The following is a 12,902-nucleotide window of genomic DNA, read 5'->3' on the forward strand; positions in this document are numbered from 1 at the left end:
TCACACATATTGAATTTTAACTAATATATAATATATATATGTTACGCCCACTTAGTAATATGATTTTAGATCAAAACTATCATCTTTGTCAAATCAAACTAAACTCAATTGAAGTTGTTGTAATATTAGAATTATATTAGTAAAAGAAGAAAAAAAAGAAAAAAAAAACTTTAAAGAAGGCCTAATGAGATTGAACCTTACACTTAAGGGAACCTCTTAAACACTTTTATTTTATTTTAACCTTCTTTTTTTTTTACCTAAGTCATGATATTTTCTCTCATTCTTTAGCTATTCTCTTAGCTTTTCTTATGGAGGCTAGGAAACCCCAACTCTAGGGTTGAGATGAGAAAAACTCTATTCTTCCCTCGCTAAACTTAGGGTTTCAATTATACAGATTACAAACTAATATTTTCAACTCCTCTTGAGTAACCTAAACTTTAAATTAATATTTAATTTTTTTGATATATTTTGTATGATTATCTTATAGTTTTAAGGTAAATTTAAGGATAGATTCAAATTTTTTGATTTCTTGAGAGGTAAAAATATCCTTTAAAAAAAACTGATTCTCACACTATTATCACTGTCGTCGTGTTCCATTGCACCCACACACATGAGTCTCACCGATGGTACACCGACCGCCTACCCATCACCTATGGTGGTGTAATTATTCTCAGGTGGTTGACACATGATTGTTCGCTACATTATGCTGCTGCGCCCATGCACGTCTATGTGCTGCCATGTCGTGCTATGTCATTGTGCCCATATGCGACTGTGTATGAGTTGGTGACCACACCATCACCGTGGCACAATCGTTGGGAACTCGACCTTCAATGTCCAATTGGCGTCGGTCGTGGCCTACAAATGCTGCTACAGCGACATTGCTATAGCTATCACACACAATGGTAACCACTACAATCACTACATATAGTGGCAATCGTCGTAGCCTACGACGTAAGTTGTCGCACCCTACGACGCTTCTACTGCATATGCAATCGCTACCTGTGATTAAACTGGTGACCATTAGAGGCCTTGCCCTCAACAATATTATCATTGATAGCAAATTGTCGATAGTGCTCCATCAATCAAATACAAGGAACCTCGCATCATCCGCAAATAGGCAATAAGACGGAATAGATAAAAAGCATATTGACAATATAAATAGACCATTCAAACATCGTAAATCAAAACCAGATAATACTTTTTCATAAGTGAAGGGTGATAATAAACAGATCTAAATACATAATAGATATAAAAAAAAATTATAATCTAAAATATTTAATTTCAAAACATAGCTTTGGTGTCAATTGTAAGTATAAAAACTATACTATACTATTGTTATATAAAAATTTTTAATGTTCAAAATTAAAATCAAATAATAATATATTAAATATAAGAATATGTACCTTTCGTTGTTATTCAAAAAGCCTTTATCTAATATGTAGGTGCACATATTAGCGTTGGATCTACAAGAAAAGCTAGACTCATTTTCTCTCTTTCTATCTTTCACATAATCACTATGAGCGATGGATCAAAGACAAAGGGGAGATGAGAGAAAAACTATAATATATTAGATTATATTTGTCCCTATAAGATCCTATCCTTTTTATATATGAGAGCAGAAGAATTAAGATAAATAATTATAAGAGTCTCTCCTATTAAAGTTATCTCATAAGAAATTACATCATAATTAAATTTTTTATTTATCGATAATTATAATCATAACCGAATCATATCTATAATATATCTTACTTGATTACATAATTTATAATTTAACAAAGAGGAGTACATTGGATTTAAGTCCATCAATGTCGTACTTAAGCAGGATCCATTCTTAATTACATAATGACCAAATCTGCTTCTTGCTTCACTAGCTTTTAATGACCGAAATAAACAAAATGGGATATTGTAGATATGGCCCCATCCTCTTAGCTCAGGATGTCTTCGACCCTTTTTCTTAGCTCAGGAGAAACATCGACTGTAAGGGGGCCGGTCCTCCACCCTTTGTCTTAGCCAAGGATATAAACATCGAGCAGAACCAATAAGCACAAAAACACACCAAGCAATGCCTCATAAAGAATATTGACTGGGCCCTCTGTGAATGCAACATCCCTTTTCATCCATTCTTGTGTTGTTCTAAAACCAGTCAATGCCTGCTTTGATACCATGGGTTAATCCAATCTTTCTGGTAGTCCAAATGTCTAAATGTCCAATTTTTTCCTCTCATATATCTTTGTTGGAATGACTAAAATGTAATGTTGTGTTCCACAATCTCGGTAAGATCATTATATATCTGATAAGCAAATACATAATATGCTAACCTGATTTTTTAATTTAATCTAAATGAATGATTAAATGCTACTACTAATACCAAGTATCCTTTTAGGTTTAGGTTACTCGATATTCTTAAAGTTTGAAAGGGTTCACCACAGACTTTATTCCTTCATGACACATTGTGGAGATTCCTGTCTTTACCAAACTAAGATTTGTCTAACTGGCCATACAAATTATGCAAGCTATTAAGTCATTAAGTGAAAAACAAAGGATTTGTGGTGTTTACTTTTTTTTTTTGAAGTAGTAAGAGATAAAGGAAGGTGGAGAAGAATTATTTTTGACATCATCTGCAACATTTCCTTCACTCAATCTATGTCAAAACACCACAACCTATGCATCTGTATTTAAACTTGGATCTCTCTAGGTGGCTATGGGACCATGGAGGAACTCTTTAGAGATGATTGCTCATAAAAGTCTGCCAAAGTTGGGCAAGTTTTGAGGCCATGTGAATCATTGTTCTGTACAGTATGCCAACAAGCTGTTTGGTCTCTTTTGTTAACATGTGATTGATATCTAAAAACTCACTTATCTCCTGATATGATGCACTCAACAAGGAAACTAAACAGGAGGCTGATGCAAGAGGCATGAAATGATGCTGCAATTTCTCAAGCAGATTGGTGGTTTTGTTCTTACGAGAAAAACACATTTACTGGTGAGTTTATACATAACCAGAAGACAAGTCCATGATAGATACTCCAATCATTTTAATAGTTGATTGCCCATGCAGATCTCCTAGGAATTATAAATATCAGAAACTTTCTGAACATGGAATGAGCACTATGTTTCTGAACAGCTACTGACCAAATGGATCACACACACACACATATATATATATAAAGAGGAAGGGGTACACACACACACACACACACACACACACACACACACACACACACACATATATATATATATATATATATATATATATAAAGAGGAAGGGGTTGAGAATTTGGGGTAGGCTACAATCCACTATAAGAAGAGTAGATTAGAAGAAAGTGACCAAACAAGGGAGGGAAATCTTTTCTGTCCAAAATGTATTCTGCATTGTTTTTCCATCTGGGTGAAGTATATTTGTTCAATCATGCTCTAATTTCTTTGCGGTGTTCTTTCAGTCAATTTCGTGCCTTTAATTTTATAATTTATGATATAATTTTGATTGGTATGCTGAGTTGGAAATTATCAAAATAGAGTTACTGACGGATTCAACTAAGATTTAGGCAATATCACAATAAATTCTTCTTGTCAATCACTTTGAATAAGAACATCATTCAGATGTCACATTTTACAGAAGATAAATCTTTCAGTCACATTAACAAACCAAACAAATAAACTTAAAACAAGATAGGCATTTTCTTGACATTTTATCTCTAATGAATAAGAACACAAATTATCAAAAGAGTTACTGACTGATTCAACTAAGATTTAGGCAATATCACAATAAATTCTTCTTGTCAATCACTTTGAATAAGAACATTCAGAGGTAGCATTTTACAGAAGAAAAATCTTTCAGCCGCATTAACAAACCAAACAAATAACCTTAGAACAAGATTGGCATTTTCTTGACATTTTATCTCTAATGAATGAGAACACAAATTATCAATATAGAGTTACTGACTGATTCAACTAAGATTTAGACAATATCACAATAAATTCTTCGTGTCAATCACTTTGAATAAGATCATTCAGAGGTAGCATTTTACAGAAGATAAATCTTTCAGTCGCATCAACAAACCAAACAAATAACCGCAGAACAAGATTGGCATTTTCTTCACATTTTATCTCTAATGAATGAGAACACAAATCTTGTTTATAAAATCAGAATTTCGTAAATCATGCCTTGCTAAAGTCCATCACTCTCACAATAGTAACGGATATCTTAGGAACAGCTACCTAATTGGAATGCTTGCCAGAAACACATATTTCTCAGTGTAAGAGTTCAGATATTAATAGCTCTTGTGAAAGTCTAAATCAGTCCAAAAACGAGTCAGTGCTGGTACAGATGTCCTCCGTCGGTTGCTTAATTCATGGGATGTCAGAGTTGTTTGATCCTGTTAACACCATCACGTAATGACTCAACTGTATATACATTGAGTCCTCTTGTTCGGCCAGGAGCACCTCCTTTAAGTGATGATATGTCAAGCATAAACCTACCCAGATAACAAGCAGAAGAGTCAGGATTAAGATCAGTTGTTATTGATGTGTTATCTGATGACAAAACAGGGTGACTTACAAACTAGGTACTTTTACCCCAGTGCCACTAGTGCCACAGTGTAAAAGGATTTTTTGATCCGCCCTAGATTCCATGTGAGACACATGAACTTTCAAGTTCTTTGTAGCTGCATGAACAAGGTGATATATATGTTTTTATTCCAAATAGTAGCATAATACCACAAAAGCACCAGGAGCTAGTAACTTACTTGGTTGATTTAGGGTATTAGCATTTTCATCAGAAGCAAGTAATTTCTGACAAGAAGAAACAAATCCAATTGAGACATGGTTCATTTGTCACATAATTCTTATCTAAAAGATATGTTTTTTCCATGAAAAGGAAGTAGGCACCTTAAGAGTCTCATAGCATGTTTCTAAGTCATCGTTCACCAAAATATGATCGAAAAGACCAGGAGATCTTCCTTCATCAAGCTCTGCTCTGGCATTTCTTAGTCTCTTCTGGACCTGTTCCTCAGTCTCAGTAGCACTGTGTAGAATGACTAGAGAAGCATTATGATAAATTTTCTAGGTCCATTGCACAAATTTCTGATGAATTCATGAGCAGAAATATTTAATATTTTCAAATGAGTATCTATACCGTGCACGTAGACGCTCCTCCAGCTCCTCAAATGATGGAGGACAGATAAAGATAAATATAGCATCAAGAGAACTTGCCCTCACTGATCTAGCTCCTTGAACATCAATGTCCAGAATGCATCTCTGAAAACAGAAAACCTTCCAAAATTTAAAAAGCGCAACACCAACAGAAATGTGTAATTGAATAATCAAATATCATTGTTGTTTATATCCATGTATTCATGGAAGATTCAGCAAATACCTTCCCAGAGTCTGTAACTGCCTCAACTGCTTCAATACTTGTACCATAAAGATTTCCATGAACTGATGCAAATTCAAGAAATTTCCCATCTCTTATATCTTTCTCCATAAGGCTTCGCTCGGTGAAGTGATAATGAACTCCATCCAATTCCTTCTCTCTTGGTGCTCGAGTTGTGTGACTAACAGAAAACCCATATTTTGATGGAAATTCCTTCATAAGTTTGTTTATCAAGGTGCCTTTGCCAACCCCAGAAGGTCCACTGATTACAATTGGTTTTGGGGCACTGCCAATAACACCCTTACTCCAGGCAACTACTTCTGTTCCAAGTAATTTCTTTTGCTCTTTAACAAAAGGGGTATCCACCTACCAAATTATCCAAAGAAAAGGTGACCAACAAAAACTAAATGAAGGACAGTCTATCATCTAAATTCTGTGAGCACGTATAAATAAACAAAGTCTTGCACCAAAATGATTCCAAACGCATGGTACCAACACACTAACATAAGTAGGCCTCTAATGATGAATACTGAATTGAACTGACAATGGTCTATACACACCAAAACAAAGATCTGTACAACATGCTGATTTCTCCATGTCATTAAAAAGACTATCACTTAAACCACACACATGATTCCACTAAATAGCCTCAGAACATAAGAAATTGTTTGCCATTACAACTTTAAAAGAGATTGTTACTCAAGATAAATATTCCGAAAACATGAAGTTGTTGAATGATATGCACAACAGAAGAGCAACAAAGCTGAATCCACACTCTTACCTCAAGAAACCAGATGCAATCATCCAATGGATAATCCTTCTTTACAATCAATATCCGTCCATTGTTCAGAAGAAGAGTCGAGTGACCTTTCAGTTGAACAGGTTTCATACCCAGGACAGTAGGAATCAACCTGTTCAATTCAGTTAAAGAATTAATTGAACCAATCTTAGACATAACCTGAATAACCAAAATTAGAAGAGGCTAATATGCATCATACCATGATCTTGTCAAATTATCAAAAATTTTGACATTTATCCATGACTTGCCTCCATCCTCAGATCCTTCAACTACATACTGAGCATGCAAGTACAGGCTATTAGATCTTGCATGACATATGTTACACTAGTCATTAACTTGACAGATTGACATAAGCCAGAATAATAATGTCTTACTGTCTTATCATCAACAATGGTAGACGTCTGATAGTCTTTCGATTCAGAATCACAAGCAACAGGTAAATGCCCATCCAAGCTGTTCAAAAGATGCTCAGGTGCTTCTTCCCCCTGGTCATCAATTCCCAAAAGATCCAACATTAATAGACATTTCATAGACCATATCTATATTTACAAACACCAAAATCAGGCAAGTAACAAATCCATTGTAACAGGCGGATCAGAATGCAGGCATATAAATAAGAACGAATGAATCAGAGTGCGAACATATAAAAAGGATGAACTGACCATCAAAATTAGTCTTGCTTCTACAAGCCTGCCCCTGAACAAAAAGAAAAGGGAGCAAAGCCAATCAATACAGAAACAGATCACACAAACAGAACTAAATAGTTCAAACTTAATTATTTGAAGTCAACCAAGACCTAGCAAACAAATCAAATACTTCAACGAACAATTTGCACCAAAATCAATAAGATCCACTGTCCCTTTAAAAGAAAAATACGATCTTTTCCTACACATCACAGCAAAGGTTACTCCTTTCTTTCAAATCAAGATTAAGAACAGAAAACTATGTTGAAATTCCATAAAAAGGATTTTTTTCTCCAATGTAATAATCAACTAATGCCAAAAAGAATTGCCCAAGGAAAAGGAATAACCACCAAAAAGAATTCCTGAATCGAAAACCCGAACACAGGCACAGAACAAACAACGCAGGCAGGTAAGAAAGGAAAGAAAAGGAATACCTGAATCTGAGAACCAACCTTGATCCGTGTGAGGTCTTGGAGATCTGGTGTTTCTGGTGTCAACCAAAGGCTGGTCCAGAGAAAACAGCTCACGAACAGCCAATCTTATTGCCCTTTTCCTTCTCAATTCCCTGCTTTCTTCCCACCGATCTCCCCCTCCCCCTTCCTTTAAATAGAGGAGGCTGTTGGGCTGTTCTCGAAGGAAGAAGCGCGCTCTCTCTCTCTCTCTCTCTCTCTCTGGGCAGAGAAGAGAGGAAAAAACCAAAAGTGAACCGCTCTTCATCGGGGTACTGTGAACCGGTCTATGACCGGTCCAGATACGACAAAGCTATGTGCAGATGCAATCGCGACCGTCCATTTCTTCCAGTACGACGGCGGCCTGGTTTAATTTGATGGTGAGGACAATAAGTGCGAGAAATTTTGTGGCAACATATGTAAGCAATAAATAGGTCTGTCTCCCTATCAAGAAATAGATACTTGGATGCAAGTGGAATCGGATTCCAATCCAATTAATAATAGAAAATGGTTTTGTATGGTAATAAAATTTAGGTTTTCTACAAGGAAATTAACTATAATATTTGAACAAAATAATTTTTTAAAAATAATAATAATATTATTATTAATAAATATTTCAATGCGCCAAAATTTTTATCATCATTATTATTACTATGTTGTGAGCTTCAGATTCGCCCACAAATCAATGCTTCGCATATAAATAAATCTCATGTGGAGCTTTTCTTAGAGAGAGAATGATATACTATCGCGGATGGACCCACCGTACACTAAACCCCAAACATCGTATCACTAAATCACATAGCAATCTAAGTTGACTTGAGTATATAGATTTTTTGGAATGCGAGTGACTATGGAAAACCAGAGAGTTTTACTGTTTAAATATATATTTTTCTTTTCTCTATGAAGAACATTAGAGACAAGGAAATTTTGGATTCGGATTTAATTTTAGGCACCGACAAGACTAAATTTATATATCCTTAGTGGTTGAAATTAAAATCATACTTTCGAAGAAAAAATGAAAGAAAAAAAACCACTGAAACGAAAAGAGTCAAAGTGGAAAAGAGAATTCTTTTAAAATGTTGCTTAGTAACAATATCGAGTAAGATATTTCGAATATCTATTTCTAGCTACCATATTTAATTCAAATCTTAATGCATTTTAATTGGTTTAAGACGAGTTTACATAGGAAAATAGGTATGTGTTTTTAGTTGAATTCAAATTAAAATAAAAAATTAGTGGGGAATCCGATTAAATAAATTACATGAGTAGAGATGGCTATGGGACCAAATCTAACCGACCAAGTTGGGGGAGGGAGAGCATTAGGTTCTTTTTCTTGTTGTCCCAACATGCAATGTTTCTTGCTCATATCCACAGTCATGTAAGTGGTAGAATAGAATACCACCTAGATGATGCTCAAATCACCACCTCAGCCATTACGACAAACTCAAATGCCGAGATTGACTTGGTCTTCTTGATGAATACTGCTGGCACACACAAGAACAAAGAAGAGTCCTCCATTATTTATTTATGTCGGCCACACTTGCGATAACTTGAGTAAATCTATATTTCTTTACATATGTAATGATAAAATTACTTCTATATCATTTATATTATAAAGATTCGAGTCAAAAAAATAATTATTACATTTGTATAAAATCGTGTGCACTGATCCTAAGTTTGTACCTCTACTACGTGTACAGTTAGCATGCATAAATGTACACATGCAACGCACTGCGTTATAAATCTCACATAGTTATAGTTGGATGAAACAATATAATGTACATAAGAATTCATCTTTAGACATGTGCTCATGTATTTATTTGTATGGAGAACGTAATGTATACAAGCATAGATCTATAGTCTCTCATATCTCAAGTGACTTCAGTACTATATATCTCTTTTGAAAATAGTATTTTCAGTACTATATAGTGCTATAGTGACTTGGAAAAGGACTCCTTTAGCATCGCAAATTGTGTCAAAAGGGGAGTTTAGCATATTGTTTCGACTATAAGACCACTGTGATACCACGTCAGCCCCAAATCAAAGGGTCCCATCCATATCAAAATTAAAAAAATATTCCTTCTAACCATATTGATTTAGAGAATCTTATTGAAAGACACAATGGTATCAACCTAACACTAAAAAGATGATAAAATAGGTGAGAAATAGTATTTTAATTACTTAACACAAGATGAGAGTTCGGATTCGATCGAGATTTACTTCTACACTTATCACATGTTATGATGTAAAAAAGATAGGAGTTTGACGAATGACCAACAAAACTATATTAATGGTCATGCTAACAAAAATATAATACCTAAGTTTATTAAAGAGCTCAAGGAATTTAAAAATGTAATGATAAAATAAGAGAGTTTCCATAACTCTAGGAACTTTTATAGTGTGGTGGAACAATCATTGAGCCTAAGTCATGGTTAATATCGAGAATAATTATTTAGATTATCTAATCATTATTTAATCGTAGCATCATACATAAAAATATTGAGATAACGAGTATGGGTAACATTTCATCTTAACATTAGGACTATCAATTATCATCTTGAGCAAAAGAACTCTCTTGTTATGTTAGGATAGAGTTAGTATCTACGTCACCTATTAACGATTTGGTTAGTATGTTGATCAAATGGACATGATATGTTCAGTCTAATCTCAAGCTCATATTCTCATTTTCTATGTTCTTATTCTTTATTTGACTTTTGAGTGTCACACAAGTTTAGTAAAAATATTTTTAATGTTAGTGCTCATCATAGTATATTAATAACTTTTTAAAAGTTTGAACATATCAACTAAATTGGTAAAAGTTTTGATAATTTATCTTAAAATCCTAAATTGAAACTCCACCTTGTCTTTTAGGTGTTCTTCGAACTTACGGCTCTAAAGCACGAGGAAAATGAATCGGGTCAGCTATGCCCTCTATATGGGAAAGATACTAAAAGATACTAAACTTTGACATATGAATCAATATAACATACCAAAATTTCTTTCTTGTATTCGTATGCATTCTCATCTAAGCACATCACTACTCTCCAACACGGCAACAAACAATTCCCCAAGCACCTCAATATCATCACACATGATTCATCCTTCTTTGCATAAGAAGATGGTATGATCAGTTCTCATCGCAAGTTTTTCCTTGGAGGTGAGGTGGCTAATAAGACCACAACTATTTGCATGTTTTCCTCGATGCATGAGTTAAATCCAAGAAAAACATTTTGGATTGGGATAGAAAGGTCAATTGTTCTCGTTCTTGGCCACTTGTAGAACGACTCTAAACGTGAAGCATACTGACTTCCTTTTTATTCATATGTATACATAATTTTCACTGTTTGAGAGAAGAAAAAGATGTTACTTCCCCCACCTTCCACACTATAAAATAAGATTAAAAAAAGACTTGGAAACGGAACTCCATGTCATCGATCAATAAGATTCCAAAACCTAATGCATTATTGAAAAATCAAATCATTGATTTGCTAAGTTATTTGTTAATATTAAGGAATATATGACAACTAATCAATAAGGGTTGAAATAATTACGACAACAATAACAAGTGCTAATGTCCAAACCATTTGCGAGTAACTATATGAAACTTTTGCTATCATTGTTCCTTATGAAAAAATATACAACTATTTAAACCAAAGAGTATTTAAATATTTATTTTAATTTAAAATATAATATTTTTAGATTTATTATTATTATTATTATTATTTTATTAATAATTATTTCATCATTTATTACTATGACATTTATATCTCTCGTCAATATCATTCTAAATATATATATATATATATATATATTTATTTATTTATTTTATCATCTATCAAAGTTACATATATCATTCTAAATATATATTTTCTATATACATATATATTATATTTTTTTAATTTAAGACACTACCAATGTGGAGGAGGGTATGCCAATAATAAGTTAAAGTCTCAAGGACAAGGCTTAAAATAATTAATCACTTTTATAAATCAATAGAATTAACTATTAGAACCAAATATGTAATGGATACATCTCCCATCCCCAACTTGGAATATTTTACAGCAGAGCACACACTTCCCCAAAATATAAAATAATATAAGAAAGTTGAGCCATCACTCCAGGAGTACTAAACATTTGTCATTATTATTGGTGGGGAACCTCCGCAATAACAACTAAAATATAGCAGGAGATTAGGATTCCTTGGATTGAACAAAGACGTTTTGAAATGGTCAACTCGAAGGATGCTCAGAATACTGACAGCCACGTTGAACACCCACTTTCCTCGAAATCGAACTCTCTGTACTATGAAGATATGCTCTCTCGACCAGAGCGGGCAACAGCCTTATGGCGAACGGATTTCGACCTCGTCGGTGGGGCCCATGGCTCACGGCTAGAGGATGCGGAAGGAAAAGGCTGAAGCTTGTTTGGATTAATTAAAACAAGGAGACGAGACGAGAGGCTTCGTCGTTGGCCTCAAGTTGACCGGGGGAGGTCGGCAGATGCACCGAATTGTTCGGCTTTGTCATCTTCCTCTGCCCACCCTTCACTTCACGCTAAAGAAGAACAAGTCGAAAGAGGAGGTGGTGGACGTCCTCCGCTTAGATCTCAAGCAACTTTTGCCTTCATATGTCTTCTCGTGTTCAACAGTTTGACTTGAGATGATGGCGTTGACAGCTGCGTCTGTCTCTTCTCTAAGTCTGGATTTTATAGTCAATTATATCTATCTGATTCATTTAAATGTAATTAAAGTGTTTAAAGTTGAATTAAAATATTTATTAACTGAATTTGAAAGATGAAAAGGGAAAAAAAAAAAAGATACAAGTTGAGGGTTTGGATTTTGGAATAAGCTCAGGCCCACCTAAGCAACATTTAGCAACTCGATGATCAAATTTGGGACCAAATTAGGTTTGATAAACGTTCGGACTCGTAGATAGGATGAAATTAGTAAGTATTTCTAATGATTGTTATTTCTCTCTTTTTATAGATTGTCTTAATTAATTGAATTGTTGCAGGTTTATTATAAAATTTTAAATTATAGTCTAATAATGAAACTTAATGTATTTTACATACAATGTGTGTGTATCGTTAACAACAATTATTATGTTAATGTAATGTGTTTATTGTAGTTAAATCTCTTCTTGGCTTCCTGTATATCGTTCCAACTTAATGTTTTCCAACTCAATCGAAAGAAAGAAAGAAAGAAAGAGAAAAAAAAAAGAAGACTTTCCCTTTGGAAATTTTTGGTCAAATCACTTTTCTGATTCAGACCAAGTCAGCGCTGATCATTCGTCATTGTGGTATGAAAATAATAATTTTTGAAGGTTTGAGTTTGCTAATAATATATTTCATCACCATGAATATCTAAATAATTTCACATGGACTCATTTATGTGTCAAGTCGGACAATTTAACAAAAATAATTTACTTTTTTGGTGTCATCCAATTTGGTCCAAAAGTATGAAGCTTTAAATCTTTAAGTTTTAATATCACAAAATTGATTTGACAACATCAAACAGATAATTCGATGTATTTTTTTTTTAACTAGGAAGAAGAGTCCACTATTAAATGGCACACAAAGACATCACCACGACGCAGTCTCAA

At 34.0% G+C, this 12,902-nt stretch overlaps 1 protein-coding gene across 4 annotated transcripts; it reads right to left on the reverse strand.

Annotated features, from left to right (window-relative positions):
- Positions 1-4,068: 4,068 nt before the first annotated feature.
- LOC135615390 (guanylate kinase 1-like) lies at positions 4,069-7,507 on the reverse strand. Of its 4 annotated transcripts, none has more exons than XM_065113814.1 (11): positions 7,306-7,507; positions 6,833-6,866; positions 6,545-6,655; positions 6,370-6,446; positions 6,153-6,282; positions 5,375-5,737; positions 5,135-5,256; positions 4,888-5,023; positions 4,746-4,791; positions 4,559-4,664; positions 4,069-4,475 (listed from the first exon to the last, which is right to left on the reverse strand). In XM_065113814.1, exons 2-11 carry the CDS (start codon positions 6,833-6,835, stop codon positions 4,361-4,363), a joined length of 1,209 nt encoding a protein of 402 aa, XP_064969886.1. In that variant the 5' UTR covers positions 6,836-6,866; positions 7,306-7,507; the 3' UTR covers positions 4,069-4,360. The 4 variants fall into 4 exon arrangements, with proteins under 4 accessions (XP_064969886.1, XP_064969885.1, XP_064969887.1 ...); XM_065113813.1 differs by having other exon boundaries at positions 7,288-7,507; XM_065113815.1 differs by lacking the exon at positions 6,833-6,866 and having other exon boundaries at positions 7,306-7,506.
- Positions 7,508-12,902: the final 5,395 nt, after the last annotated feature.

Source organism: Musa acuminata, chromosome BXJ2-6 (assembly GCF_036884655.1).
Source record: "Musa acuminata AAA Group cultivar baxijiao chromosome BXJ2-6, Cavendish_Baxijiao_AAA, whole genome shotgun sequence".
Lineage (NCBI taxonomy): Eukaryota > Viridiplantae > Streptophyta > Magnoliopsida > Zingiberales > Musaceae > Musa > Musa acuminata.